The sequence below is a fragment of the Podarcis vaucheri genome (genome assembly GCF_965113315.1).
Source record: "Podarcis vaucheri genome assembly, chromosome: 1".
Classification (NCBI taxonomy): domain Eukaryota; kingdom Metazoa; phylum Chordata; class Lepidosauria; order Squamata; family Lacertidae; genus Podarcis; species Podarcis vaucheri.
Genome location: NC_138759.1, coordinates 46,513,469 through 46,541,453, shown reverse-complemented (window position 1 = coordinate 46,541,453; position 27,985 = coordinate 46,513,469). Strand labels below are relative to the sequence as shown.

Below are 27,985 nucleotides of genomic sequence, written 5' to 3'. Positions count from 1 at the left end.
GGAGCCGGAAGCGCCTGGGCCGGGCCTGGGAGGCGGTGTCTGGGGCGGCTGCTCCGGAGCCGGAGTCTCCAAGGGAGTCCTCTCGGCGGGCGTTTGCCGGGCCCCGCTGCCGCCATCATGCACGACGCCTTCGAGCCGGTGCCGATTCTGGAGAAGCTGCCTCTGCAGATCGACTGCTTGGCCGCGTGGGGTGAGTGGGGCGCCGAGCTGCGGCGGGGCATCTCGGCAAAGGCGTCCCTCGCCATCCCCGCCTCCCTCTCCCCGCCGCCCGCTTGGCTTGTTTTTTTCACGCCCTCCTGCCAGCTCCCGGTCCGGTTCTCCTTCCTGGCCACGGAAGGGGGTTTGGCGCCTGTCTTGCCTGTGCGCTTGAAGCAGGAGGGAGCGGCAAAGCCCTGCCCTCTTCCCGATGAGGCAACCGGGGGGTGGTGGTGGTGGTATCTCCGCTGGGTACCTGAAGGGTCACTCGACGTTGTGGTTTTTGAAGCCTGTCAGCTGCCGGACACGTGACGGACACTGAAGTGTGGCGTGTTGATAGCATTGTTTGCTTATTTCAACCCAACAGCGTGTTTTGTCAGCGTGTGAATCAGTGGTTGCCTGCGACTTTGCCCTCAGCCCCTTAACACGCGTCATGGTGCGGTGGACGCGTTTTAAAAAACTGAATCTGGCGCAAGAAGCGGCTCTTGCATACCCTTCCGATAAAATCGAGGTGGAAAGATGGCTAGCTGTGTTTTGTATTCTCTTGGTTTCTGAAAAGAGTGCATTATAAGTGGGATTGAATTTCCCCAGTGCTTTTGTTCTTTTTTAAAAAAGTGTTTAGGGCTACTCTCATTTTGACTCAAGAAAATCACCATTTTATAGTTCAAATCGGGGGAAATAAATACAGTAGATGGACAAAACGTAGATTCACAAAATGTTTAGGGGTGTGCGTACCCCCCAGAAAAAAGCACTGAACTTACCTCATATCTGTTCTGTGGGTTGCATCTTTCCCATTATTGGGTTTTGAGAGTAGTTGCCATGTTAATGCCATTTCACACGTTGCAGAAAGTGATTGCAAGCCTGTTATTATTATTTTTTTTAATGCACCCTTTTTAAAGCAAGTGTTTATAAACAAATGTTTATCATTTGTGAATAGCTTTCAAGTATGGCTGACTTGCAGTGGAAATACAGAGATCTGGCTTTTGCAACATGTGAAGCAGTCTGATGTATATGAGATGAAGTATGATTTGTGAATTGTGACCGCTTTCAGCTATTCAACCCTAGATGTTTTTAGACTGCAACTCCCACAATCCTTTACCACCGGCAAGCTGGCCGAGGATGATGGACGTTTTAGTCCAACTACAGTGGTGCTGCAAGGTTGGAGAAGGCTAGTTTACTAACTGAGTACAGTAGTTTACTGAATGAGTGGAATATATGAACTTAATTCAGTTCTTCAGTCAGGAATAGTCTCCAATTCCTAACTTAGAGTTCAATTGCAGCCTTCAAAGGCCTGTTACTTCCCCAGAGGGATACCATTAAATAGTACCATCTAAACCAGTTTGTGTCCTGTTATTTTTCTTTCAACCTGCAATCCTCCGCATTCCCTTGCAAGGTATATCTGGAGGCAGTTGTGTGTACTTTAAAATTGGATGTGTCTTCAGCAACCTGTAACTTTGTGCATCCAAATGATATCCGTCTGAATTATTGATCTCCTTACTGAGTCAGGCCTTCTCATCTGGATTGACTGCATTTTGCAGTCAGAAATCTTGCCTGGCCATCAGGAGGCTGAGATAACTGTACTTGTTTAAATGGTATATTCTTGCAGTTCATCGTTGATTTACATTGCTCGGTATTTCACAGAATTTTAATACAGGGTGGGTAGGGAGGAAAAAAAATCACAGGTATTTTCGGTGAGATGCAATTGATTATATTGAGTCTGTATGCTCTGGCCCAAAGTAATGCAAGCCTTTATGTACGTAGAAATATATAACTTATGGGGAGATTGAGCAGAGGAAGGTTTGTGGCATTGGGTTCACAAAAAAATACGAGAAATTGGGACACTATAAAAAGTTAAGAATTTTCTACATGGGGAGCACTCTGGTGTAAGATAAAAGGTGTGAAAACTCTGTTTATTGTCATGTGTGGTGATTGCATGTCTTTTTTGGCTGTGTTTAAGTGCATGTGAAGCTGTGGGAGACAGTGAAGTTGCCTAGTGTGTACATGTGATGTCACAAGTGATAATATATGTGCTGTTTGCACTTTTTCCTACTTGAGAGGCATTTTGTGTACAAAATTAATAATGCTGAAAATGCTCTTAGAGCAAGCACCATTTTCTGGAATTATTATTATTATTATTTGTGTGTGTGTTTGCCAAGAGGAAAATAATTTGTGGCAATATTTTATGATACAGATGGCTATAAATGATTTGCATGTCTTTAAATATAAGTGTGTGCTTTTCAGTTGGCAGTACTATTTGCATAGCACCTAATAAGATAATTTTGGGCCTCAACTTATACATTACTAACATTAAGCATTAGCAAGACTTGCTTAGTACACATACCATTAAAGGAAGAAGCTTTTTGGGCCAGATTTGGGTACGACATTTTAGTAAAAAAAAATGCATGATAAAGATGAGTCTTGCTTTGTTCATCAACATTTATTATTAGCATTTCAATTAAAAACTGCATAGTAATAATGATTTATTTTATTAAGTAATCTATTTTACAAAGATAATCTGAATATGAGTGGATATCTGGGGATGGTGATATCCAGCCAATTTTTTAATCTCTATCTTTTTATAAAATACTGCTCAGGAGAAAGACTGTTGCATCTTCAGAAAATAATTCCTGCAGCATAGCCCCCCTTCAATTATCACTTTTGAGTTTTTTAATGATAAACAGGAGTTTATTTTCTTCACCATATTCTAAGCAAGGAACTTTTAAAATGAAAGCCAGAATTTTAACAAAGGCTGTAGTTCTTACCAGGCACACTTGGTAATGATGTGTGTTTTCTGGAAAATTTTGACTTGTAAAATCTCCTAATTCCCCTCCCACCACAACATTGATTGGTATTGGCTTTAAACAGAATTCAAAGTTGACACAGTTACTTTTTTGTACTGTATAAATAAACAGAATTTTAAAATAACACAAATATTACTTTTTTTGTACCATATAAAGTATATATAAAAATATATATTAAAAAATGGAATGCTTGACGGGGGGGGGGATCAATGAAGGGCACCTAGGCTGCCATCATGTACACGCTTTTCCTGGAAGAAAACCGGGCTGAAGTCAGAGGGACTTGTATCTGAGTAAAAATGCATGGGATTGCACTGTAAATTTTGTTTAAATGTTACATTTAAACAAATTTAAAGCTTTACTTGCAAATACTTTTATTGGAATGCTTATATTAATACATCTAGAAATAGTATGGATTTCTCTAGCATTGTTCATACTTTAAGGGGAAAATCGAAGGTTTTAAAAATTGTTGACATGTTAATTTTAGCGTTTCCAAAGAACTGTGGGGAGAAGTTTCCACTCATATGTTTATTCATTAGAACTCGCCAGTATGAGATGTAAGGGTTACATAAATTATGCATAGATGGAAGAAATGTGATCTTACTGCAATTTATAAAATGTTTGTTTTTATTGCAGAGGAATGGCTCCTCGTTGGGACAAAACAAGGCCACCTCCTTCTTTACAGAATTCGAAAGGAAACTGGTGGGTGTGGAAAAAAATTAGACAAGTTTCTGTAAGCCGTTGCAGCACGTGCAATGAAGCACTTTTGTTTAACTGTATTTTAGGGTGGGTTTACATGGTTTTCTGTGCTGTGTTTGGTGGCGATGAGAGTGTGTGCAGGAGCCTGATACTCACACAAGAACCACACTGTATAAAGCTTAAATACTAGAGATCGCACTGACTGCCCCTAAATGTCACAGGGTCCCTGCAGCATTTCTAGTTTCCCTTTCTGTGGGAACTTCAATAGACCCAAATCCTTAAAAACATGTGTAACTAATGGCATAACTTTGAAAGCTGAAGTAGGTCAGCAGTTGGCTTGAAGATAACATTCACTGTGCATAGGCTTGATTGTAGGCTTGATTTGCACAATCTGATAGCAGTGAGGGCCAAACTTGCTGTGAAGATAATCGCACAACAGACAGTTCCATCACTGCTTTTTATTTAGTTAAAAACAGGCGAGGGAGATGAATGATTTCCACTTCTCCTATCACATACCTTCTGTCACGGAATAGATCAGGTTGCAAGTTACAGCACAATTTAATAAAGAATTACATTTAATACATCCTAGGTCAGCTGTGTGCTCTTGTCTTTTGGGTGGTTTATGGGACTTTTGCTGGAGGTGGACTCTTCTTCCTGGTCATCTGCCATGTACTGAGTTGAGATTCCTACATTACTGAGGGTTGAACTATACATGACCCTCAGGGCCCGTTCTAACTCTACAATTCTGTGATTCTGTTTTTCACTGTATTTCAGGACAAGGTGTAGGATTTATGGGAGCATAAAGCTCAGATAGAGCTGTTGTGTATAAAACCCAACCTATATAACCTATAGTATGATTTAGAATGGAAAAGCCAAAACAAAACCCTACAGCACCTACATTTTGACTCACCGGTGCAATAGCAGCAGTCCTTTTCTCAATTGTTGTCCTAAGTCCGGATAGACTGAATGCCAATTCTTAAAACCTCTTTTGAAGTGGAAGAATTGCTTCAGAGTAACCTTCCTTCCGCAGTTTTCAGTGATAATGTGGTTTTGTGAGAGCATCCCCACAATACATTTCCCAGTATTGTACTGGAAAATCACACAGTTGCACGAGCCGTCTAAATTTACAGGGTTGCCCTTGTGCTGGCAGAAGTGCTTCTATTAGCACAAGGCAAGGCACCCCATTTCCGCCAACATGCCCTGCTATTTGCAGCCTTCTGTGCCGTATCCCATATATAATTCCAGAGGATCCCTGGCCTTCAGGAGTGGCATTTAAGGGACATGGAATGCTGCATTGGGTTGAAGGGACTGGTGAACATCAAGCCAGCCTCCAAGCTCAAAGCAAACATTGGATTCAAGCTCCATTCTCTGCATGTTGACAGTGGATAGGAACATAGGAATCTGCCTTGTAGAGTTAGACCATTGCTCCATCGAGCTCAGAGTATTATATACTCTGACTGGCAGCAGCTCTCTAGACCTTCAGACGGGATGAGAAGGGAAAGGCAAGGGCAGACAACTGAGGAGATGAATGCAAGAAATGAGGATAACAGGGAATGATGGTGAGCAAAGGCAATTATGTGCACTTAGGCTTCATTTTGGTTAAAGCAGTGTTTCCCAACCTTTTTTGGGCAAAGGCACACTTGTCTCATGAAAAAAATCTCGAGGCACACCACGTTACAGCCCCGTGACGTCAGCGCGCAGCGTCACGCCGGGAGGGACGCACAAAGGAGGGGGGGAGGGCGAGCGGAGGCAGCGGCGAGCCCCTTTCCTCCCCATCCGCCCCTTTCCGTGCAAGGAGCGCAAACAGGTGTGAGAAGGGGGTCAAACCTGCGGGCCGGCGCCAGGGAACCTCCAAGCTTTGGGGGTGGGGGGGGGAGGAGGCAGCAAAGCGAGGCAGGAAGGAGAGCGCGGCTTGGCTGGGTGAGCTTTGGCAGGGGCAGGGAATGAGAGCCGCGAGGCGGGCGCTGCGGACGGAGGCGCTGCCCGCCGAGCTCGCAGGCAGCCAGGCAGGCAGACGGCGAGAGCCCCGCGCTGGGCGGCCTCTCGCCGCCGCCGCTCCGCATCTCGCCGCCCGACTCGCCCGCCTCCCTCTGGGGACGGCGCCCCAATCGAAAATTTGACTTTTTTTAAAAAAAAATCTTTCGAATTTTTTAATTTTTCCCACGGCGCACCAGGCAACATCTCGCGGCACACTAGTGTGCCGCGGAACAGTGGTTGAAAAACACTGGGTTAAAGGTGTTACTAATGAATGCAATTAATGGCGGGGTGGCCCAATGGACATGAATTGGGAGTTGACATTTTAACCTGTTCCTCAGGAAAGCTATGAAAACAGGGGAAGTGAACCGGGGGTGCTGCTTTTTCCTGCTCTGGGCAACACCAGTACCATCTTAGGGAAGCCATTTTTCTAGCTTTGCAGAAAAAGACATGATTCTTTTAAGAAAACTGAATTTATTCTCAAAACACCTTAGCCAGTCTGTTCCAGTCAAATCATGATAGTTTTCAGTTGCTCTTGTCTCACTTGGTAAATTTCTCCCCCTTTTTGCATCAACGTCAGGAGAGGTTACGACATCAGAAAGTGGCTGTAAGTTTGTATCCATAAACCTTTAAACCCTTGTGGTGAAGTGTTTTTATTCTTTGTCCCTCTTGCGATACTCCCTAGGGATTTTATTTGCTAGTGGCTGATGTGGTGATAAAGGGTGCTGGGGGCTTGCCTTTTCCTAAACTAGATTTTTGAAGTCTTTTGTTAAATCCCTTTCTTCCATGAGATGACAATGCCCAGTTTACTGGTGGGGTAATTGGGTATGCTGTAATTTATAATTGCTCATTTTTATTTTTATTTTGCAAACTTCAGGTGGACATGTGAGACTTGCATCTCCTCTAAACTGATAGCAGAACTTTGTGGGATATTTTGCCTTAGCTGTTGAAATATGTGTTGATGAAAAGTGTCCATAGTCTAATAAAAGAATCCCTTTGCTGTCTGGTAGGTTGCAACAGATTTGAAGTGACATTAGAGAAGTCAAACAAGAACTTCTCCAAGAAGATTCAGCAGGTACATGGGATATCTCTGGACCAACCTAAAATCATAAGAGGCATTTGACTAAAGTCAATACTTTGTTTTACTGGGGTGGGGTGAGATGGAAGTTGTTGTGCCACTGATCTTGTCTTCTCTTACAATATTGGCATTTGCTGCAGCAATCCTAATGTGTGTAGCTGCCATAAGTCTTGTAGAGTTCCACTACCTTTGATCCCATATAAATGTGTTTGGGGTTACTGTAATAAAATCGGAGACAATACTTCAAAGACATTTGGGAAATTGCAGTACATGCCTCTTGGCATAACAGCACCAATGCAGAATGGAAGTTGCTGCAGCCTTGTGCTTTCAAGTGACTAGCTTTTTCTGAGTAGCTTATTATATTTATATCCTGCTGTGCAGCCAAAATAGGGTCCCAGAGCAGCTTACAAAATGCACACAAAGCTACAACTAGAAAAGGGTATATGGGAGTTATGCCCATATCTTCTGGTCTCCTGCACTTGATGACATAAGCCTGGTTTGCACATATAAGACTAAGCTGTGGTGTTTTTAGCCAAATGTGGCTTGTTTGAAGGTTTTAACCCAGCCCAGCAAACTATTTGTTGTTGGTTTATCAACCGTGGCTTATACTAACTATATTTTGGCACTATATCAAAAACTGATGGCCTTGCTTAACTATGGTTTTTTTGGCTACACATTTCAAGTACCCAAAACAGAGGCATGAGGCTAGGGGGGTAGGGTAGGGGAATCAAGCATTTGAGAAGCAAGCCATGGCTGCTTTCTTCATATGGAAGTCAATTTATGGTGTTTTTTAAAAAATCACCAAAAAACACAGCTTAGTTTTGTGTGCAGACATAGCCACTATCAATATTCCTTTCAGGAAAAGGGAGCAGAAGGACTCGGGCTGGTTAATGGTAAAGATGTCAACCCAAATAGGCAGCTCCTTTGTTAAGTTACAAAGTCTGTTAATTAACATTTAATTAAAAACCTTACATAATAAACTAGAATATTTTGAGTGAGTGAAACAGCCTATTTTGAGTAACTGTTCTTATAAAAGCTTCCTGTGTTGGTGCTCATTCCTTTTTCCAGCCTGCTGAATAATAAACAGCACTGGTGTGGTTTTCTTTTGGGATTTTCATTCCTATTTGCATATGCTTTGTTCCTTGTGGAACTCAATCCTTTTTTGCTGGCTGGCTGGAATCTTAAGAATTATGGCTGGCTTATAATGCCTTAATAGTGGCATTTGGATATAGCACTGAACCACAGTTCTCCTCTCCTAGTAAAGGCACTATTATTTAATATCTATACAATGGAATATGTGCTCAGCAAAATTGTTGTGCCTATTAAACTATAAATATATATTTATATAGTTCAAGAAACTTCTTGGGAGTTCATGTTGAAATAGTATCTATTGCCTGTAATGGAAGCTGTTAATGTCACCAGAAATGTCATGACTATTGCTGCAAGGTTACTCTGCTAGAGGTTGATAGCTTGCATATAAATTTATTTTAATTTGAACCCCTTTCTGTTAAGTAGGATTCATTTCTAGCAAAGGTTTGCCTGCAACTTATTTAAAACATTTTTATTATTATTATTTTTGTAGATCCATGTTGTGTCCCAGTTCAAAATTTTGGTCAGTTTATTAGGTAAGTGAATTCACAGCATTATGTTTTGAGACAGAGTAATTGAAGCCACAATCTTATGCATCTCTTACTTCAGAGTAAGCCCCATTAAACTAAATAGGACTTACTTATGGCCATGCATAGGATACACGTGCATAGGATTGTGTTATTATTCAGCTGAGGATGATTATCCTTGATCTCCTTCATTTATGCTGCAACTCTTTCTCTTAAGACCCTATTGTCTTTTCTCCCACATACATGGAATGTTTTTCTCTGCATTCTGACATAGAGGAGATTGCATTAGCTTACTTTATATCTATTTGCCACTCACCTATTTTTAAAACAAGTTAAATCTTGTCCCCTGCTGATAAGATTTGTTGAATTCTGTGAATACTGCAGACATGCATCAATGAAGTCTTTGGCAATACAATGTACCTTAGAATCGGCAAGACATCTGAGAGATGTTTGCAGAATTGTGTCCAAACACTTATAAACCCATTTCTCTGTTTTTAAATTTGAAATAGTTATGAGGGCATGTGGAATTACAATAATGTTCCTGTCTTGTTCCAAATAGAAAACAACATTTACGTTCATGACCTGTTGACATTTCAACAGATCACAACAGTTTCCAAGGCAAAGGGTGCAACTCTTTTCACCTGTGACCTGAAGGCAAGTATAAGATGGCATGCCTTATTCAATCTTGAAAAGGGGATTGACTGAGACCTTGGTGTGTGAAGTCAAAAATGAACAGAATATTGTCCTCAATAAAGGCTGCTTTCATGAGAGGAAAGTTCTATAGTTTTTAAATACCAAGTGCACATGAATACTTGATGAAGTGCCTTCCACACTAATACATAGAGAACTATTTTTCCCCCACAGCACTCTGACACAGGTGAAGAGGTCTTGAGGATGTGTGTGGCAGTGAAAAAGAAGCTCCAGCTGTATTACTGGAAGGACAGAGAGTTCTACGAGCTGCAGGTTTGTTTAGTACTTGTTTTTAAGATGTTTTGTTGTTTTATTACTTGTTTGCCAGCCCTGGCTCCTTTAAGAGAAATGTAATACATTTTAGTGCTTGGGCACCTGAATGCAAGCCTTCAGTCTTTCCGGTATTAAAGGCCTCCTCACTTATGGTTAATTCAGATGTACCGCTTTTTTCTTCATGGAAAAGATGGCAGCTATCTAGTGTTTTGTTCATGGATCTTCGCTGCAAAATTCATATGGATTTTGCTTTTCCCCAAAACATATTAAAGGTGGATGGGAAAGGAGAGAGTATCTTGGCCTTGGATGAGAAGGTATAGGAAGGGATTTGAAGTTGTTTGTGTTTTTGTTTAGAGGATAGATTTCAAATGCTACCATATTTATTTTCTGTTAAAACCGCTTGCTTTGCTGGTAGATAATTGAGATGGCAATACAGACAAGCAAGGGATATTGCTATGCAGATATGTATAGAACAGTTTTAAAACTGTATAAAAACAGTTACCAGAGTAACTAGACCTTTTCTTTTCTTGATCTCCAGGGAGACTTCAGCGTGCCAGATGTACCCAAGTCAATGGCGTGGTGTGAAGATTCAATTTGTGTGGGTTTCAAGAGGGACTATTATCTAATAAGGGTAAGAGAGAGTTTAGACTAAGTCAGAATAATAAAGGTTGATTTTCTTCGGATTCAGTGAAGGTGGGAATAGAGTGTGACTACATTATGAACTACTTGTATATAATTAAGGCTGCAAGTCCCATTGAACCTAATGAGAGTTAATTCCAAGTGAACATGCGTAGGATTGCTCTGTAAGGCCATATTTACACCATATGTTTAACGTTCTATGATACTACTAAAGCAAGCCATGGCTTTGCCAAAAGAATTCTGGAAGCCATAGTTTGTTAAGCGTAACGAAAGTTATTAAGAGACCCTTTCCCTCATAGAGCTACAATTCCCAGAGTTCTCAGGGAAGAGGGATTGATGGTTAAACCTCTCTGGGAATTGTAGCTTGAGGAAGGAAACGGGTTGACTAACACCTCTCAGCACCCTTCACACAGACTACAGCTCCCATGATTCTTTGGGGGAAGCCATGACTGTTTAAAGTGGTATCACTTTGTGAATGTGGTAGCCTCAATAGAAGTTAGTTACGTTTGGGAGTTCTCAAAGGCATATATTGGTACTGGATCTGCAGGGTTTTTAAGTGAAGTAATCTTGGTGGATGGGCTCCTGAAAGGAGAGACTATTTTCCTTCCTCTAATGATAAAAATCAGTCTAGTGTAGCTATTCTGTATGAATTGACTGGTTTTGATTATTCCTTTTGCAGGTGGATGGTAAAGGTTCCATCAAAGAACTCTTCCCCACAGGAAAGCAGCTTGAGCCACTGGTAGCCCCTTTGGCAGATGGGAAAGTTGCTGTAGGCCAGGACGATCTTACTGTTGTTTTAAATGAAGAAGGAACTTGTACACAGAAATGTGCCTTGAACTGGACAGATATCCCAATAGCCATGGGTGAGAACTAGATCTTCGTATAATAATAATAATAATAATAATAATAATTAATAATAATAATTTATTTCTACCCCACCCATCTGGCTAGGTTGTTTCTTTCCTTGACATCCGATGGGAGGGCGTTCCACAGGCGCCACTACCGAGAAGTCCCTCTGCCTGGTTCCCTGTAACCTCACTTCTCACAGTGAGGGAACCGCCAGAAGGCCTTCAGCGCTGGACCTCAGTGTCTGGGCTGAATGTTGGGGTGGAGACGCTCCTTCAGGTATACTGGGCTGAGGCCCTTGTAAGTCAGTGACTGCTGCCTTTTTCCTTAGCAGCCTCCTCTGAAACAAATTACCTTGTTCTGGCCTCAACCCATGTTAGACTGCTGCCCATATTAGCTAAATTCGTGCCTAATCCACATTTTCACGTAAATCAATATTGAAGGTTGTTAGCTTGACCAGCAAATGGCTTGTAAATGCAAATGATTTGATACTTTGAAGGAAGAGGAATGGAAGGTTGAATCTAAGGTGAAAAGGCAGAGAACAAGGTCACTGGGAGGCTTTTCTCCTGAGGTGGAGAATTGAACCAAAAAGGATTGTTACTATTATTTATTGTTATTAATTTATGGATCTTCTTTTATATATATCTCAAGGTGATTTACAGACTTACAATAAAAACAGCTAAAATGGTTTTAACAGTACAACCCCCCCCACCAGAAGATAGGTTTTAAAACAATACAAAAGGAATACCTAAGGTTATTATTATTTATTAATTTATGGTTGGATTTTCTTATGCAGGATATCCAATCAGTGCAGGGTAGTTGATGCTAAGACTAATCAATTGCTTACAGATAAAGGGAACATTGTGGGACACGGGTGGTGCTGTGGGTTAAACCACAGAGCCTAGGACTTGCCGATCAGAAGGTCGGCAGTTCAAATCCCCGTGATGGGGTGAGCGCCCATTGTTCGGTCCCTGTTCCTGCCAACCTAGCAGTTCGAAAGCAGGTCAAAGTGCAAGTAGATAAATAGGTACTGCTCCAGTGGCAAGGTAAACGGCGTTTCCGTGCGCTGCTCTGGTTCGCCAGAAGCGGCTTAGTCATGTTGGCCACATGACCTGGAAGCTGTACGTCGGCTCCCTCGGCCAATAAAGTGAGTAGAGTGTGCAACCCCAGAGTCAGTCACGACTGGACCTAATGGTCAGGGGTCCCTTTACCTTTACTTAAAGGGAACATTAAGAACAGTTCCGAATACAAGCACTAGGGGGCAACATAACAAGGGACGCAGTGCCCAGTTGGAGCAGAACAAGGATGCACAGGCAGAATGAAAGTGTGACTTATACTTGAAATAAAGTTTGGTCTCTTGGTTATGCCTTCTTTTCAGTTTCTTTGCCACTCTTTCCCTGCCGTTAAAGTGGACCAATGGGAAGGGGCTTTTGAAAGCCTGAAAAGCACAAAAGTATAAAGCATGCTAATGCATAAAATGCAATAGATCCACTGTTTCCGAATGTAAATTTGGGGGATGCTATTGTAGAACCATATGCTGTTGCTGACTGTTCCATTTACAAAACAGAACATCAACCGCCGTACATTGTGGCAGTACTGCCAAGATATGTAGAGATTCGTACTTTTGAGCCCCGACTCCTCGTGCAGAGTATTGAGCTCCAGAGACCACGCTTCATTACTTCTGGAGGGTATGGAAGTTTCACGTTTTTCTCCCCCATCTTAACTTTATAGATTCTAATCTTGTGCATATGCTTGTATTGAATTATTTTTTTTTACATAATTATGAATTAAAGGGGAGGGGGGAAAGACCTTTCATTTTATTATGATCATGTTGATAACCCAACTTCTTTCCTTTTTTCTCTTTTTAGTACAAATATTGTGTATGTGGCCAGCAATCATTTTGTTTGGCGCCTCATTCCGGTTTCCATTGCAAGCCAGATCCAGCAGCTTCTTCAAGATAAGCAATTTGAACTGGCTCTGCAATTGGCAGTAAGTGGCAGGATGGGAGCATTTTAAATCTGTATTGATTGATAACTTCTGTAAGCTACTACCTAGTAAAAGCTGCATCTAATACACAGCCTAAATCCCCTGTTAGTTGAGTGTCTTGGCATTAAACAACTCCAGAATTTCGCATTCATCTGGGTCTGATCAGTGTCTGGAGATGGGTGAGTGTCTGGGAACCATGTGTACATGACTTGCTACATAATGTAAGAAAAGTAATAATGAATGTGCAAGATATGTGCTTCTAGTATGTGTATTTATTTACAGTCCATGGCTCAAATTCCCTTGCAGTCCTGTTTAGTATAAGCCACTTTTGTGAAAAATAAACCTGCACTGGGAACATGTGACTTGCCTAAGGCAACTATGTGACCTTTAGGTTTTTCAGAAATTAGCATAAATATTTGGTAGAACAATCAGTTGATTATCTTTCTTTCAAGATGATGCAATGCATTCCCTTTTTTCCAGATTTAGTGCTATGAAGTTTTTAACATGCTGTATGTTTAGTTTAATATTGCATAAATATTTGTAACAGTTATACTGAGAATGAAAACTTGTCTTGCGATGCAACAACTGCAAGATAAAGGAGTGGGGAGAGTCTTCAACTATAACTTTTACTGGGTCAGCTGCTTATGAAGATGGGAAGGTTTTGTGTTTCTGCTGAACTGTCTGAAGAATTTTGTACAGTTCAATACTTTCTTCCTAGAAGCATACTTGACCTGATAACAGGCATTTTCTGAATTAAAATGTTATCTGTCTGCCAGAAACTGACATGACAGATATTTCTGTCAACACAAAATGTTATTGATTGCATATACTTGGATTAAAAAGCAATTACTAACTGGAGGTTTTTATCAACAAGTACATGTTTCCTCCATGTAGTTTATGAATAATGGTGACTCTTTGTTGCGAGTGCCAAGACTTCTCTTTTAAACTGAAAGATATTTTTGGATCGCAAAAATATTGTGGGGTCAAAAATACATGATGTGAGCAGTTTACATTGATGCCTGGGTGCAAGAACGAATTTAAATTCTCAATCATTTGTCGGTATTTCTCACTCGTGTGCATGAGTGAAACAGGATACATGCGATTCAGACTTGAGCTGCTCTTGTTACTGTATAAACATAGGTAGAAACCTTGTTTCTCCTATTGAAGCACATTCCTCTTTTTTTACTAGTACTTTTTTACTATTTCTGAGCAATTTGCTTAAAACTGTGTGCTCATTTCAAGAGGCTTATAGCCTTTACACTTATGTATTTTCTTTTAAATACTGGAACGATCTTACATTCTTTAAAGAGTAACACTTCTTAAATATTTTGCCTGTTTTTGTACTTGTTAGGATATGAAGGATGACTCTGATACTGAAAAGCGACAACAAATCCACCATATTAAGAATCTGTATGCCTTCAACCTTTTCTGCCAAAAGCGCTTTGATGAATCCATGCAAGTCTTTGCCAAGCTTGGGACAGGTAAGTTAGTTGTGTAGCCGGAACTTAATAGACAGATAGGTATGGGAGATTGCTGTGACCTCTAAAGTCTTCAAAGCAGAATGGAAGCAGAATGATATTGCACTAGGTGGAATCCTAATGTCCACTGGAGAATGACCTCTCCTAAAACAGTTCATGTTGACCTCAAGATCACAACTAAAATGACATCTACTTAATGGCAAATTCACATGGCATTGAGCTGTGGTCACTGGTCAGACTGGAGGAAAGCAGCCTATGGCTAGATATCAGGAAATGTGTCCTAAAGTACCCATGTGGAAGGCCACTTGAAATTCTTATGTATGGCAAGTGTGAGGCTTCTGTTGTATGAGACATCCCTATAGCTCTGGTCCGACCAGATTGTATACTTTCAATCCATGTAGTAATAAACTCTCAAATCTTATATCTATACCACTCTTAATGGAGGTACCGTGGAAACATTTACATGGAAACATTTACCATCGTCTGTGAAAGCTGGCCATAAGAACAGTTGGCCAAGGGACCAGTTTGTTGATGGAAGCTGTGGAAATGTGAAATTTCCTGCCTTCCAACTTCCAGTCTGAGATCCTTCATATTGTTTATGGTAACTTGTAACTGGAAACTTGGTAGTATTGAGTTTGAAAACAGAATACACTTTGAAGTATAGTTTGGAATTTTTGTGACTTAACTACAGTCATATATTTTGTTTAGATCCTACCCATGTCATGGGTCTCTATCCCGAACTGTTGCCAAGTGATTACAAGAAACAGCTCCAGTATCCCAACCCTGTTCCAGTTCTGTCTCCAGCAGAGCTGGAAAAAGCACACTTGGCACTTATAGACTACCTAACACAGGTAAGTGTTTAGCGCCTCCTTGAGCATCCTATTTTGGTAGTAGATGGTCATGTGACAGTTTTGACATTGCAGGACCTTCTGAAATTATTTTTCATGTGTTTTGGACTTAGCAGCTATGGCCTCACCTAACATGTTAAAAGGAGGGTGTGAAGCATGATCTCTTGTACATATCAGAGCAGTCTCATGAAAAGGTTTCATGCTTAAAAAAGGCACATCGCCATGGGGTGGGTGGGATTCATTATCATACGCTGCGTCAGCTCTTTCTTTTCTGTTCATATAGCACTGTCAGCATACGCAGTACTGGACAGAGTAACAAACACATGAAAGACATCTCCCTCTGCCCAGTGAGCTTAAGTCTAAATGTTGACCATGTGCAGAGAGAAGGGGGAGGGGCTTCAAGGTTAACAGAATATTAGAAAAAGGAGACGAATGGGAGAAGCCAGTACAACAAGAACTAACAAGCAAATGCAGGTTGTCTGAACCCATGTGGATAAAAAGGTTGCAGTCACATGCAGTTTTTCTCGGAGGTAATGTGGATGAGGTGTGGCATGACTTCACTTCTTTTGACTCTTAATTTCTGCAGAAAAGAAGTCAGTTAGTGAAAAAGCTGAATGACTCAGACCATCAGTCCAGCACTTCTCCCCTCATGGAGGGGACTCCCACCATCAAATCAAAGAAGAAGTTGCTGCAGATCATTGATACCACTCTGTTGAAATGCTACCTCCATGTGAGTTCTCTGCATTTTCTGAAATGCACGTGTCTTCCTCAAACCAGGCATTTAGGGCTTTGGTATTGGAAATGCAGGACTAATAGTGGCAAGGGTTTAGATTGAGTTTGTCCCTCTTTAAGCTTAAAATACTAAAGGTGAAAACAGACACAACACTTTGGGGCAGCTGCACTTATCTCAGATCTTTCCTGGGTGCAATGTAAGCTGTGGTCAGTATCTTCTTTGAAACTCTTCACAGCTTAAATATATCCTGCTTGCCTTTAAATTGCACCAAGATTTTAGAGGACATGGATGTTCAGAGGAGAAATTAAATATATGATGGGTTTGTTTTGGTCATGCTGAATCTTAGTAACTGTCATTTGGTCTCTGTTGTTTGCTGTTGTTTGTTCTTAATACGGCAATCTCTTACTAAACAAGAAAAGGGGCTGGTGGAATTTGTTTGAGATACAAATCTGAATATGAAGGAAAGTGCTTGCATGGTGTTTTTTTCAGAAGGAGAGTAAATACCCTGGAATATTATTGTTTTCCCTTGCTTAATTTTTTTAAAATAAAAAAATGGAATAAAAGACTAACAAACTAACTCTTTGCTAGTTTAAGCACATAAGTACATAGCCCTACTACATGTGAAGACTTGTTTTTAAATAAATACTTAGATTTGTGATAAGTATTTTCCTTTTCCTGGTTATAAATGCATGCCTCTTTTGGTTCATAGTAAACTGTTTCTGATTCCCTCAAATTGCTCCTCCTTACTGACAGACCAATGTGGCCCTAGTGGCACCACTGTTGCGACTAGAGAACAATCACTGCCACATAGAGGAAAGTGAGCATGTGCTCAAGAAAGCTCACAAATACAGCGAGCTGATCATACTGTATGAGAAGAAAGGTCTGCATGAGAAAGGTAAGTTTTGTGGGATGGGAATCAATTTGTATGTAAGATAGACCTTGTAAATCTATCTGGCTTAGATCTATCCTGGCTAAAAGGTGCCCAAAAATATTATTTAATGATCTCTGCCATTTGGGTCACTTCAAAAAATGTAGCTGCTATATTGTTTGGGGCACGTTTTTCTAATGCCCCTTAGATGTGCTTTTATTTAGGTCAGTGATAGCTGTGTAGCAGGTTGGCCCTATGCATCATGTTATGGTCTCTCAGTTGTGGGAGAGACAGGGAGGGGCACCAGCATTTGAAGGGACAGAACTGACAAGTAGATTGCTAACACCATGTTTCAAGATTTGAATATATTATTATTATTTATATTTGTTTGTTGCCTTTTACCAAAAAAAGTGAGTCTCAGAGTGACTTAAGATAAAATACAACCGATAAAAACAGTGGAAGCTGGGAAGGTAAAACAACAGATAATACAAAATATCTAAAATGCCCACCCAATAACATAATGGAAGTCCTACCCACCCCACTAAAAGATGAACTCCACCATAGAAGCCATAGTTATCAAAGGCCTGAGTGGATAAAAACAGATAATGATGGCATGAGGCTTTCTAGTATAAAGATACAGAGCTGTTATTTGAAGCCGGGGAGGGGTGGGGGTGGGCAGCTGCATTGAGGGGACCCTTTAGTTTGCAATCTCAACAGACCCTTTGTATTACACTATTTTAACTTTAATTGCAACTTTACAATATCAAATGGCTTCATAGGGCAAAGACAAAGCTACATCAAAAGGATACTCCTGATGCTGTGAATTTTATCTTTTTCTGTTCATGTTTCTCTGTCAATTAGCTCTTACTGGATAGCCATTCTACTGCTGCTGTTACACTCTTCTGTTAGGGAACTGGTTTTAGGGCATTTTGTTTCTTAATACTTCCATATCTAAGGCAGAACAGCATGGGGACAGACAAATAAATTCCCAGAGGTAGGGGGAAAAAGAAAGAGGAAGCATTCAAGAAGCTGTCATAGTAGCATATGCTACATTACAGACATGTGGATGTTAAAAATAGAATTCAAAGTACTGTCTTGACCTTTTGCTCAAGAGTGAACAGACTCCTGGCCTGTTGGATCTAGTTTGTCCAGCAACCAGATTCTGGTGCAAACCACATACAGATAGAATTAAAGAATAAATTCCATTCTGAGCCTGAAAACTTGTTTTCAGTGCTGGAATTGAGGTGAACTTGCTGTCTTTTCACACAAAAGTCCAATACTACTTAGTTTTCTTCATTTCAGCAGTCTAATTTAGGTGGGGAAAGTCATTTTGTTGCTGCTGTAAACAATCGGGACTCAGAAATTCTTGCCACATGACTGCAAAGCACCCGGAGATTTACCAGTAGATCCCAATCTACCTTCATGCTCATCTCCACCAAACATTATTGTGTGTGTTTGTGTAGGAGAAGACTGCTTCTGGTTTGTCATGGCACAAAACACACAGTTCTTCATATTAACTGAGGAGCCTTGGTCATGGGTAACTAAAGGAAAATCCCAATAGGTCTTTCTTCTGTTTTTCTGCAGCTTTGCAGGTGCTAGTGGATCAGTCAAAGAAAGCTAACTCCCCTTTGAAGGGCCATGAGAGGACCGTGCAGTATTTGCAACACTTGGGTGAGTGCAGCTGAATATACCTTCTGTTTTCACATCTTGTCCTACCTTTCCATGCAACAAATACAGTAGATTGTGGTGGCTCACAAAAGACAAATGGGAAAAGACCACCCCAAACTCCAAAATAATTCACAGAATTATTTATGAGTCAGTTTCATAAATTTGGTTGACCATACAGTAAAAATATGAAAACCTGTGGACATCAGTCAACTCAGCCCAAAATTTTAAGTGAAGTGGGTTCTCTTGATCTCCCAGAGATGGAGCTTAAGCCTGATAGGCTTCTTTGGGAGCAACATTAGAAATTATGGTGGCATTAACAGTCATGTCCTAATATTCAGAGAAAGGCATCCCAGCAGGGTAATTTTTCCATAAAAGGGACTCAAGGTGGCTTGTAAAAAGTGCTTTAATTTTTTTTTTTTTAAGTGATGGATCTAGTTGTCATTTACACCTTACTCTATAGCTTGCAGTCTAGTTCAATTCCATTTTGCTTTGTTTCTTATTCTAGGCACAGACAACTTGAACTTAATATTCTCCTATTCTGTTTGGGTACTTAGAGACTTTCCTGAAGATGGATTGAAAGTAAGCACACTTTTTGTCACATTTGAAAATAAAGGTGGAGAGAATTAGGGTGTGCCTACTGACTGCGCTGATAGTAAAGCAAATAATATTAGGCAGATCCTTCTAATATTTCGCTCGCTTAGTTCACACTCATAAGGCTATCATAATTGTAAATAAAGGGATGCTTTAAGGGTTTATAAGACCCTTATAAATTGCTCTAAATAGTAGCTTTTCCTGTGTGGCTATATACGGCCTCTCTCACATAGATTTGTAAACTTGACCATTCTACCTCATGTGTCCAAAAAGGAAGCTGCTGCATATACCGTATTTACTCAAGTCTAATGCACCATCAAATCTAATGCGCACCTTAATTTTCAGAACCTTGAATCTAAAAAAAGTATTTGCTGGCAAATGTAAATCTGCCATTGAATCTAATACACACCTTAATTTTCATAATTTGGCCAAAAAAGGTGAGCATTAGATTAGAGTAAATATGGTAATATCTACCATAACATGTTGACAGAAGCCACACTTACAACTTAGCAATAACTCAGATCTCTTTGTATGCAGCAGCTTTGCAGTACTTGAAAAATGCATTCCCTTACTTTATTGAAAGCTTATCTTGCTTATCCTTACTTACCAGTAATGTCTAGAGATGACTAATGAAAGCAAAAAGAAGCTGTGGAATGATATCTAGGGTACATCAAGCCCACAACAGCTTTTTGAACCCAGTCACTGAAAGACAGGATGAAGTTGGTAGCTCTGAGTGAGGTTTCATCAATGCTTGAGTTGCATCAGTTCTCGTTGTTTGGTTTTAGAAGACAAGAATTGCCTGTTGCTGTGCTGAATGTGGCCTGGTTTGCACAACCTGGTAAGCCAAACTATGACTTACCAAGGCCGCAAGCAGTTCTAGAGAAGAACTTCCAGTCAAGAACAAACCTTGACTATAGCTTGTGGTTGGGGCGGGGAGAGCTTAACCAAAAGTCCCAGTTCACATGACGTGCTAAGCCAAACCCTGGGTTGGTTCAGTGTGGCACAATAGTAGGACCAGGAAGAAGCAAAGTGGCTGCAAGTTCCTTTTCAGAAGCTGGTCAATAAGTAGAGGTCATGATTGCATGTGATATCTCAGTTTAATAGGGACACTGGCTATAGAATGCTACTTGCTGATACAGAGAAATAGGGCAAGAGCTTTACCTGCAGTGTTCTGTGTTTGTATATTGTGCTTTCAGCTGGAGAAGGTTGAAGCTTAATTGCTGCTGCTCCTTCAGAAAGATATTGTGTGTCATTTTGGGGCTTGTGAATTGAACTGTTTGACTTCCCTTGGAAAAATGAGTGTAAATGTACACAAATTAACTTTGTGAAATTCAACCTTTTTGACTGGCAGATATTTACAGAAGATCTTCCTGAAGTGGAATCCCTTCCTCGAAACAAAGTCCTCAGTTTCTTGATAGAGAACTTTAAAAACCTGGCTGTTCCGTACTTGGTAAGAACTCATGCTGTTACCTGCATGCCCTGTTCTGATAACAGCAATTTGTGTCTGACTTCTAGGTCTATCTGACGCAGTTTTTGAAGGTGAGCAAATTATAAACATGTAGCATTAGCTAATCCAGGACGTATGTAGCCGGTTTTGTAGGATTCCTGGTTTATATGAAGGAAGAAAAAAGTGGCTTCTCTTGAACACACATTGAAATATTGATGGGAAGAGGCAGGGTCTTCTATGGTCAGCTGTCATACATGGATTGTGGACATGTATTTACAGGAACATATAATCCAAACCTGGGAAGAGGCTGGTTCAGAATTCCACAACTGCCTGATTCAGCTCTACTGTGAAAAAGTACAAGGATTAATGAAGGAATATCTCAGCTCTTTTCCTCCAGGTATTTTCACCCCTGGTCTACTTCAGTGTGCCAAAATAAGAAACTATGGGACAAACTATGGAGAAGAGGTAGTTGAATAAAAGAATTGGGAGGCAGCATGCTTCTGAATACCAGTTGCTGGCAATTGCAGATGGGGAGAGAACTGTTGGATTGGCCAGTGTGAGGACAGGAAGCTGGATTAGATGGACCTTTGTTTTTAAACACAAGGGTGATTCTGTAGATTGCAGACTGTAAGCAGCTACTGTTAGGTAATGTATCTCAGTTGTGCGCTGTTAGGAACATTATTAAATTTTACTTCCCATGAGATGTTCAGAAGCATCTTTGTTTCAGTGGGTCTCCCGTCTAATGGGAGTGGGACTTCAGATAACTTCATTTTATAGCTTCACATTTGCTGATGCTAACCATCTGTTTCAGATAAACCACCGGTGGCAGCTGGAGAAGAGGAGGGGGAACTCGGAGAGTATCGGCAAAAACTTCTTTTCTTCCTTGAGACTTCCAGTTGCTACAATGCTGAGCAGCTCATCAGTGACTTCCCCTTTGATGGTAAGAGATGGTGCAGCCTTATTGGTCTCCTTCATTCCTGGGGGCAATTAGCTATACCTACTGCAGTGGAATCGTATTTTTTAGTCCTTTTTAAAAAAAATTAAGACATTTTAAGTGCTGGAAAAGAGAATGTATCCAGTTATCCATGTCTCAGTAATGTAAAGGGATTTCCCCTTATTATTATTAAATTTTATATTGGCACCCGCTCCATCTTGCCAAAGGAGCCTAGGGCAGCATGTCTGTGTTGGCCTATGGTGGAAGAGATGCTGCATAATGGCCCTTTATAAATATATCTGTTACTGTTGATGGAGGACAATTGACTGTTTTATGTGAAGAGCAATGTTTACAATGCTCACTGTTTGTTTGAAAAGCTATGGGTAACTGAAAAGTGGTGTACAGAGGAATAAAAACAACAACAACCGACAGTGTGATGCTACTGATTTCTAGAATAAGCTGAGCTCTTCTTCTTCCTTCTGTCCAGGTATTATAACAAAAGATGATCTTCCTATGCTGCTTAGTTTCCTCTTGTCCTCTTACTCATTTTCATGACAAATTCCCATAGGCAACTTTGCAGAACTGTGTTGCTGTTGAAGGCAATAATAGCTACTTTTGTTCTACTCCTGCCTGCAGGCCTCCTGGAAGAACGTGCTCTGCTGCTGGGACGGATGGGAAATCATGAACAAGCTCTCTTCATATATGTTCACATCCTGAAGGATACAAAAATGGCTGAAAAGTACGTCTCTGCTTAACAGCAACACTTTGTTAGTTTTTAAAGAAGCAAACCAACTTAGTTCATTCTTACCTGTTTAAGTGGGAGGTGTATGTAGTCATTCCCACCTTAATTTGTCCCCCTCTGCATCGGGGGTCGCCAGCCTTTGTGGCACATCTGCAAACTAGAGAAACTGTTGCAGGCACCCCACACACATCGCAGCCTATCGGAAAGGAAATGAGCCTAATCTGAACAAATAAAAGGTGAGGGAAAAGAGCCTTGTGTGTCTTATTGTAATTAGCAAAGGGGTCCTAGTAGCCAGTTCATTAACAGTCTTAAGAACATAAGAAATTAGCAGGTGCACTTACCAAGCGACCCTTGTTTGTTTTGTTGCATAGACATATGATTCATTGTGCAAATATGTATGCATAAATATAGCATAGAAAAATGTTTTAATCCTGGAAAGTATTTTTCTTTCTTACGTGTGATCAGTCCTTTTTAACCTTTTAATTTGCAAACTGAGAAACCAGTTGATAGGCCTCCATCTGCCTCGGGAGACAATGGAAGAGTTTGCCTTTGGGGGTAAAGTCAAACTGTTGGAAGGTTGCAGCACAATACTCACTGATAATTGTAGGGTAATAAGTCAAAATATGTAAATTTTAAAATAAACTGGACTTCAAGGCCACTCTGAGTTTCCTGTATACGCTGTTGTGTTTCAGTTACTGTCACAAACACTACGACAAAAGCAAAGATGGCAGCAAAGATGTGAGTAGCTTATTTTCTGTTATCTTGGAGTTTACAAAACACGCTTCCTTTAATTATCCTGTTTCTGTTACATAGTTTGTAGCATCAACAAATTTCATGGCAGGTAATTGGAGTGAGTAAAAGATTTTATGCCCGAAACAAATGAGCTTGCAAGACTTGAAATTTTATATAAGTATTCAAGTCATTTAAATACTCAGGTGTTGCTTGGGGTGTGTGTGTGTGCAAATCAAGCAATCTCTTATTTCCAAGCAAATTGCTTTGGAAAATATACTGTTGTATTTGAAGCAACTTCGCACCCTGCAGCGGTGAGTGGGGCTCATTGCCAAGGCCATCATTTCTCCCCTGGTGGAGGAGCTTCATCTGCCTTGGCCTCCTAGTATTATATTGCTACAAAACTTGTTTCAGGCAGTTACTGCACAGGCATGACTGAGCTTGTGCGGTTTCAGTTGGCCAGCCTCACACAATAGGTCCCTAGAGCAGCAGCAACCTCATCATTAGGCCCCCTTTCTTCCCATCAATCACAGTTGTGTGTGAAGTGGGAAAAGGAGTGGTGGCTTGGGCAGCAGGAGGCTATGTAGCTAACAGAGGATTAAATGGAGGGTAGAACAGGGCTACTAGCCACAATGGCTGTGCTCTGGCTCCACGGTTGGAGGTACTACAGTGGAACCTCGGGTTGCGGACATAATCCGTGATGGAGGCATGTAAGCAACCCGCAGCGTTTGCATCCTGAAGCGCTGCGTCTGCGCAGGCGCTGTTGTGATTTGGTGCTTCTGCGCATGCGCGAGAGGCGAAACCTGGAAGTAACCCATTCCGGTATTTCCGGATTTCCCGCAGTCCACAACCTGAAAACACGTAACCTGAAGCATCCGTAACATGAGGTATGACTGTAATGCTTCTGAGTACCAGCTGAACAGGAGGGGAGAGCACTCTTGTGCTCAATTTCTGCTTGTGGGTTTCCCACGGATCTGGTTGGACACTGTAAGAACAGGATGCTGGACCTGATGGGCAGGCTCTTACGTTTTTACAAGGAAATAGGTGTGTTTGCACGCTCACACATTTATGTCTGCTACTTAATTTTACCTTTGTACAGTAGGATTGTTTCTACACGTATGCATTGCACTATACCTTCCATTAGCAGGCATAAATACCTAAGGTTGTTGCAATATACTAATTAGTGCATTTCTTTCGCAGATAAAGATCAGCTTTAACTTCTGAAATAAATGGGAAACACTTTTCCCAGGAGCGCTGTGGACTCTTGTTCATACCATTTGAGCAAGAGCTTATATAAAGCTGTAAATACTTATGGTCAAGATAAGAGTTTTGTTACAAGATGGGCACTGTCTCTGTCTGGGGTGGCATCCCTCGTCCCAGACATTTTGGAGTGGATTTTAAATACAGTGGTTTGCTTTGTGTCAAACAGGTATACTTGTCTCTTCTCCGGATGTACCTCTCACCACCTAGCGTTCACTGCTTGGGACCAATCAAGATGAAACTATTGGAGCCTCAAGCCAATCTCCAGGCTGCATTGCAGGTTTTGGAACTTCATCACAGCAAGTTGGACACTACCAAAGTAAGGATTATTATTATTTAATGAAGCACACCGCATTGTGGAATGGAGTAGATATGATGCAAGAAACCTCTATTGCATATTGCATTAAAATAAACTAGCTTTTGTGTTTGAACACCCCTTTTTCTTCCACAAGCTGCTTGAAGGGCCACTTTCTTTGCAAATAAAATTAACCTGTATCCAGAGATTTGTTTTTTTAAAGAGCTAACGTACACGTAACTTGTGAATTTATTTATACCAAATTTTGCAAGATATATTCCTCCCCTGCCCCCATACTCACAACCATGAAAAGTTGGAATAATGGAACTGTATTTTGGAAGAATCCTAACACATTAATTTCCCTTTGGTTGTATCTGTAGGCAATAAACCTCCTCCCAGCAAATACTCAAATTAGCGAGATTCGAATCTTCCTGGAAAAAGTCCTTGAAGAAAATGCCCAGAAGAAAAGATTCAGTCAAGTACTTAAAAATCTTCTCCATGCTGAATTCCTGAGAGTATGTTGTTCATGTTACTTCTCCATATTTATCAAAGGGAATGTTTAAAGCAAATGTTGGGCTGTTGTATGTGAGGGGGTTGTTTGGTAGAGAAATTGGTAAATTGTAAAACCAAAAAACAGCAACAATAATTAGTTTAACTGTTATGAAGGTAATTTTCATATTTCTTCAGGGTGTGTGGGAATGTTCTATTCTATTTGTTCTTATTTTGCCATAGGTACAGGAGGAACGGATTTTACACCAGCAAGTGAAATGTATAATCACAGAAGAAAAACTTTGCAGTGTGTGTAAAAAGAAGATTGGAAATAGGTATGTGGAAATTGATACTCAGTATGATTTTTGCACAATTTTTGTGGAAGAGCAACAGTGGGCTAGGATGCTTGCCGAAGCATTCTTAGTGTGTACAGTTAATTTTCTGATAATGCACTCCTAAGCATGTTTATTCAGAAGAAAGAACCGCTAGATTCAATGAGAATTCTTCCTTGATAAGTGGGTATCAGGAGGGGGGGGCATGGTGGTGGAATTCACTTGGCTTGCTTCTTAGCGTGAACTTTTCTGAATCAAATAAGTGAACTGACATAGCTATCCTTTGGAATTTATGCTTACTCAACGTTTGTGATGCAGTTCTCCAAAAAGGATGCACAAAAATGCATCATGAAAACTACTACATGTCTTTGGTTTTGGAATTTTCGAAAATGTCTTTTAAGTCTTGCCAAACACTAGATAAGCCACCTACTAGCAAGAAGGGAAGGAAGCATGCACACGCTGCTACAGGAACACAAAGGAAACAAAACACTAAGAACTGCAGAGAGAAATGCTGGTTGAGATGTGACCTTTCAAAAAGTATAGATTTTTGTAAAGAGGAGCCTGTTCTGTGCCCTTCTAAAGATAACTAAATCAAGTAGTGTTTTTTATATTATTTTTAAATTATTAAGATAACCAGATAACTTGATGCACCTACCTTTTCTCTTCCTATAGTGCCTTCGCCCGCTATCCTAATGCAATAGTCGTGCATTATTTCTGTTCCAAAGAAGTGAGTGCAGCAGACACCTGAAATGATTGTCATGTGGACTGCAGAAGCCATGGCGCTTACCTGGAAGGAGAGCGAAGAGAATTGGAGGCATTGGAGAAGTTGGAGGAATCTTCTGAGGCATGTTGCTTACGAACAACTCGAGCCCCACGTCGCTTTACCAGATGACTCGCCATGTAATCTGCCAATGCTGGCATAGTAGGGGAAACTGACATCTAACTATTATTTTATATACTTGGCATCAGGTTAGCCTCAGAGCACTACAGCATGAGGAAGAATGAAAGCTAAATAGCGAGATGCCATCACACTCCAGTTTTTGTAGCAGTTCTCGTTCCAAGGAAGACCCAAGTCAAATTGCCAAGTCAAGCAAGGCAAAAATGCATTTTGTGTTGGATTCTGTATTCTGATCATAGTTGGGGAAAATTATATGATTGTTTCATCAGCATTACATTGAGATCCACTTTTATCAGTCATTTGGAGGCAGGCACTTCCAGAGAGGCTGTACCCAGATTTCCTTACTGCTAATGTTGGATATAAATAGGCATTGGCCATCGAACCTTATCCTTGGTATTTGGGAGTGGTTATCACCACTGATATAAAAGTTCCAAGGGAACTAGTCTAATAACAATATGATCAGAACTGGAAAATGTGTATTTTTTGTTTTGTTTTTTGAGAAGCATGTAAATATGAATGAGCATAATATTTGCACTGTGTATAGTCACTTCAATTATGAATAGAATGAAAAGTGACAATGATTTTTCTGAAGGGAGGGGGAAGTAGCATCTGCACTTGTACCAAAAAGTTAAAGGAGCAACTTCTTTAAAAATCAGATTTCAAAGTGTGTGTGTGTTTTATATTGAGCACCTGGTCTACACTTTGGAGTCACTATTGTGTTGAAGTGGTTAAGTCTTCATGAATCCTCCAGCTTTTGAGTAATGCAGACACTTCCATTGCAGTATTTTTAGTTCCCTATTATGTTCCCACTGGTGCTCCTCTGTAGCTTTGTTGTACCCTCATTGCTGTGATACTGAAAAATCCTGGGCCCTTACAGGTTGTAATGTTATTGTCTTAACATTATTTTTTAAAGCCTAATCTTTTATGAAGGTGATAAAGATGAATTTGAGAGTTCAGCAGCAGGTGAACAAAGGCTGGTAGTAGGAGCAATTGGTTCAGAGGATCTGAATGGGGAAGTTATCTCAACATCCCATAACAGCTATTTATTATTTTTTAGTTTTTTGTAACTGTAATCATTCAGTGATTTATAGTTTTTGGCAGAAATTCACCATAGCTGAGGAAATAAAGGTTAAGGAAAAGCCTTTCTATGCTGTTTTGATTTCACTACATGCTTGGTAAGATCCTAAGATGAGTGAAACACTAGGATAAATTTAGTTCGTAATTTGATCTGCTGCAAAACAGCTTGGCCTTTTCTAGGAGCTGCTTCCCTGGCTACCTTAAGTACATTGTCCAGTGAAGTCTGTCCTCAATGTCACATCTATTTCTGTGTTGTGTGCAGTGAATACCAACTGTGTCTTACTGCTGGGTTTGGGATTTGTTCTTCTGCTAAGATTAAACTGATTTTTGGTACTTTGTTCCCTTAAATCCATAGAGTGTCAGTGCATTATGTTTGTTGCTTTTGTTCAGCTTCCTAGACTAGACGGGTACTGCAGGTGAAGACTACACGAGATATTAATATGTAAAGGACAGCAAAACGAAGTGTTTACATAGAAACTATTATTTGTGCAGTCCATTCTGACACAGATTAATGATATGTCTGCTGCCAGTAAAGCCGCATGCTCCACTGAGGCATCTCAAGTGTACTTTTCTCCTTCACAGAAAAGCTTTTATGTGCCTCGATTCAGCTTCATTGCATACCTTCTGCAGAGAAGTGGCTTACGCTATAATTGCCTGCTGGTAGCCTTGCACAGTGTCTGGGATTCACTAACTGTACAACAAGTTAATTTGAAGCAATAAATTATTATAAATATTTGGGAAACCTGCATATTCTTTCCCCCTCTAAAATAAAATTTTATATTGTACTTCCTTTTCAGACTTA

The 27,985-nt window shown here is 40.6% G+C and overlaps 1 protein-coding gene across 2 annotated transcripts; it reads left to right on the top strand.

The window, feature by feature from the left end:
• Positions 1 to 10: 10 nt before the first annotated feature.
• On the top strand, positions 11 to 27,985 carry VPS39 (VPS39 subunit of HOPS complex). 2 transcript variants are annotated; one of them, XM_082239694.1, is made up of 26 exons: positions 11 to 190; positions 3,630 to 3,695; positions 6,247 to 6,273; positions 6,677 to 6,741; positions 8,327 to 8,369; positions 8,920 to 9,014; positions 9,225 to 9,323; positions 9,862 to 9,954; positions 10,642 to 10,825; positions 12,376 to 12,496; positions 12,677 to 12,797; positions 14,146 to 14,275; positions 14,981 to 15,123; positions 15,707 to 15,850; positions 16,607 to 16,748; positions 18,306 to 18,392; positions 18,895 to 18,968; positions 20,332 to 20,430; positions 20,707 to 20,824; positions 21,239 to 21,367; positions 21,998 to 22,100; positions 22,796 to 22,841; positions 24,262 to 24,411; positions 24,768 to 24,902; positions 25,120 to 25,211; positions 25,881 to 27,985. In XM_082239694.1, exons 1-26 carry the CDS (start codon positions 118 to 120, stop codon positions 25,954 to 25,956), a joined length of 2,655 nt encoding a protein of 884 aa, XP_082095820.1. In that variant the 5' UTR covers positions 11 to 117; the 3' UTR covers positions 25,957 to 27,985. The 2 variants fall into 2 exon arrangements, with proteins under 2 accessions (XP_082095820.1, XP_082095821.1); XM_082239695.1 differs by lacking the exon at positions 6,247 to 6,273 and having other exon boundaries at positions 12 to 190.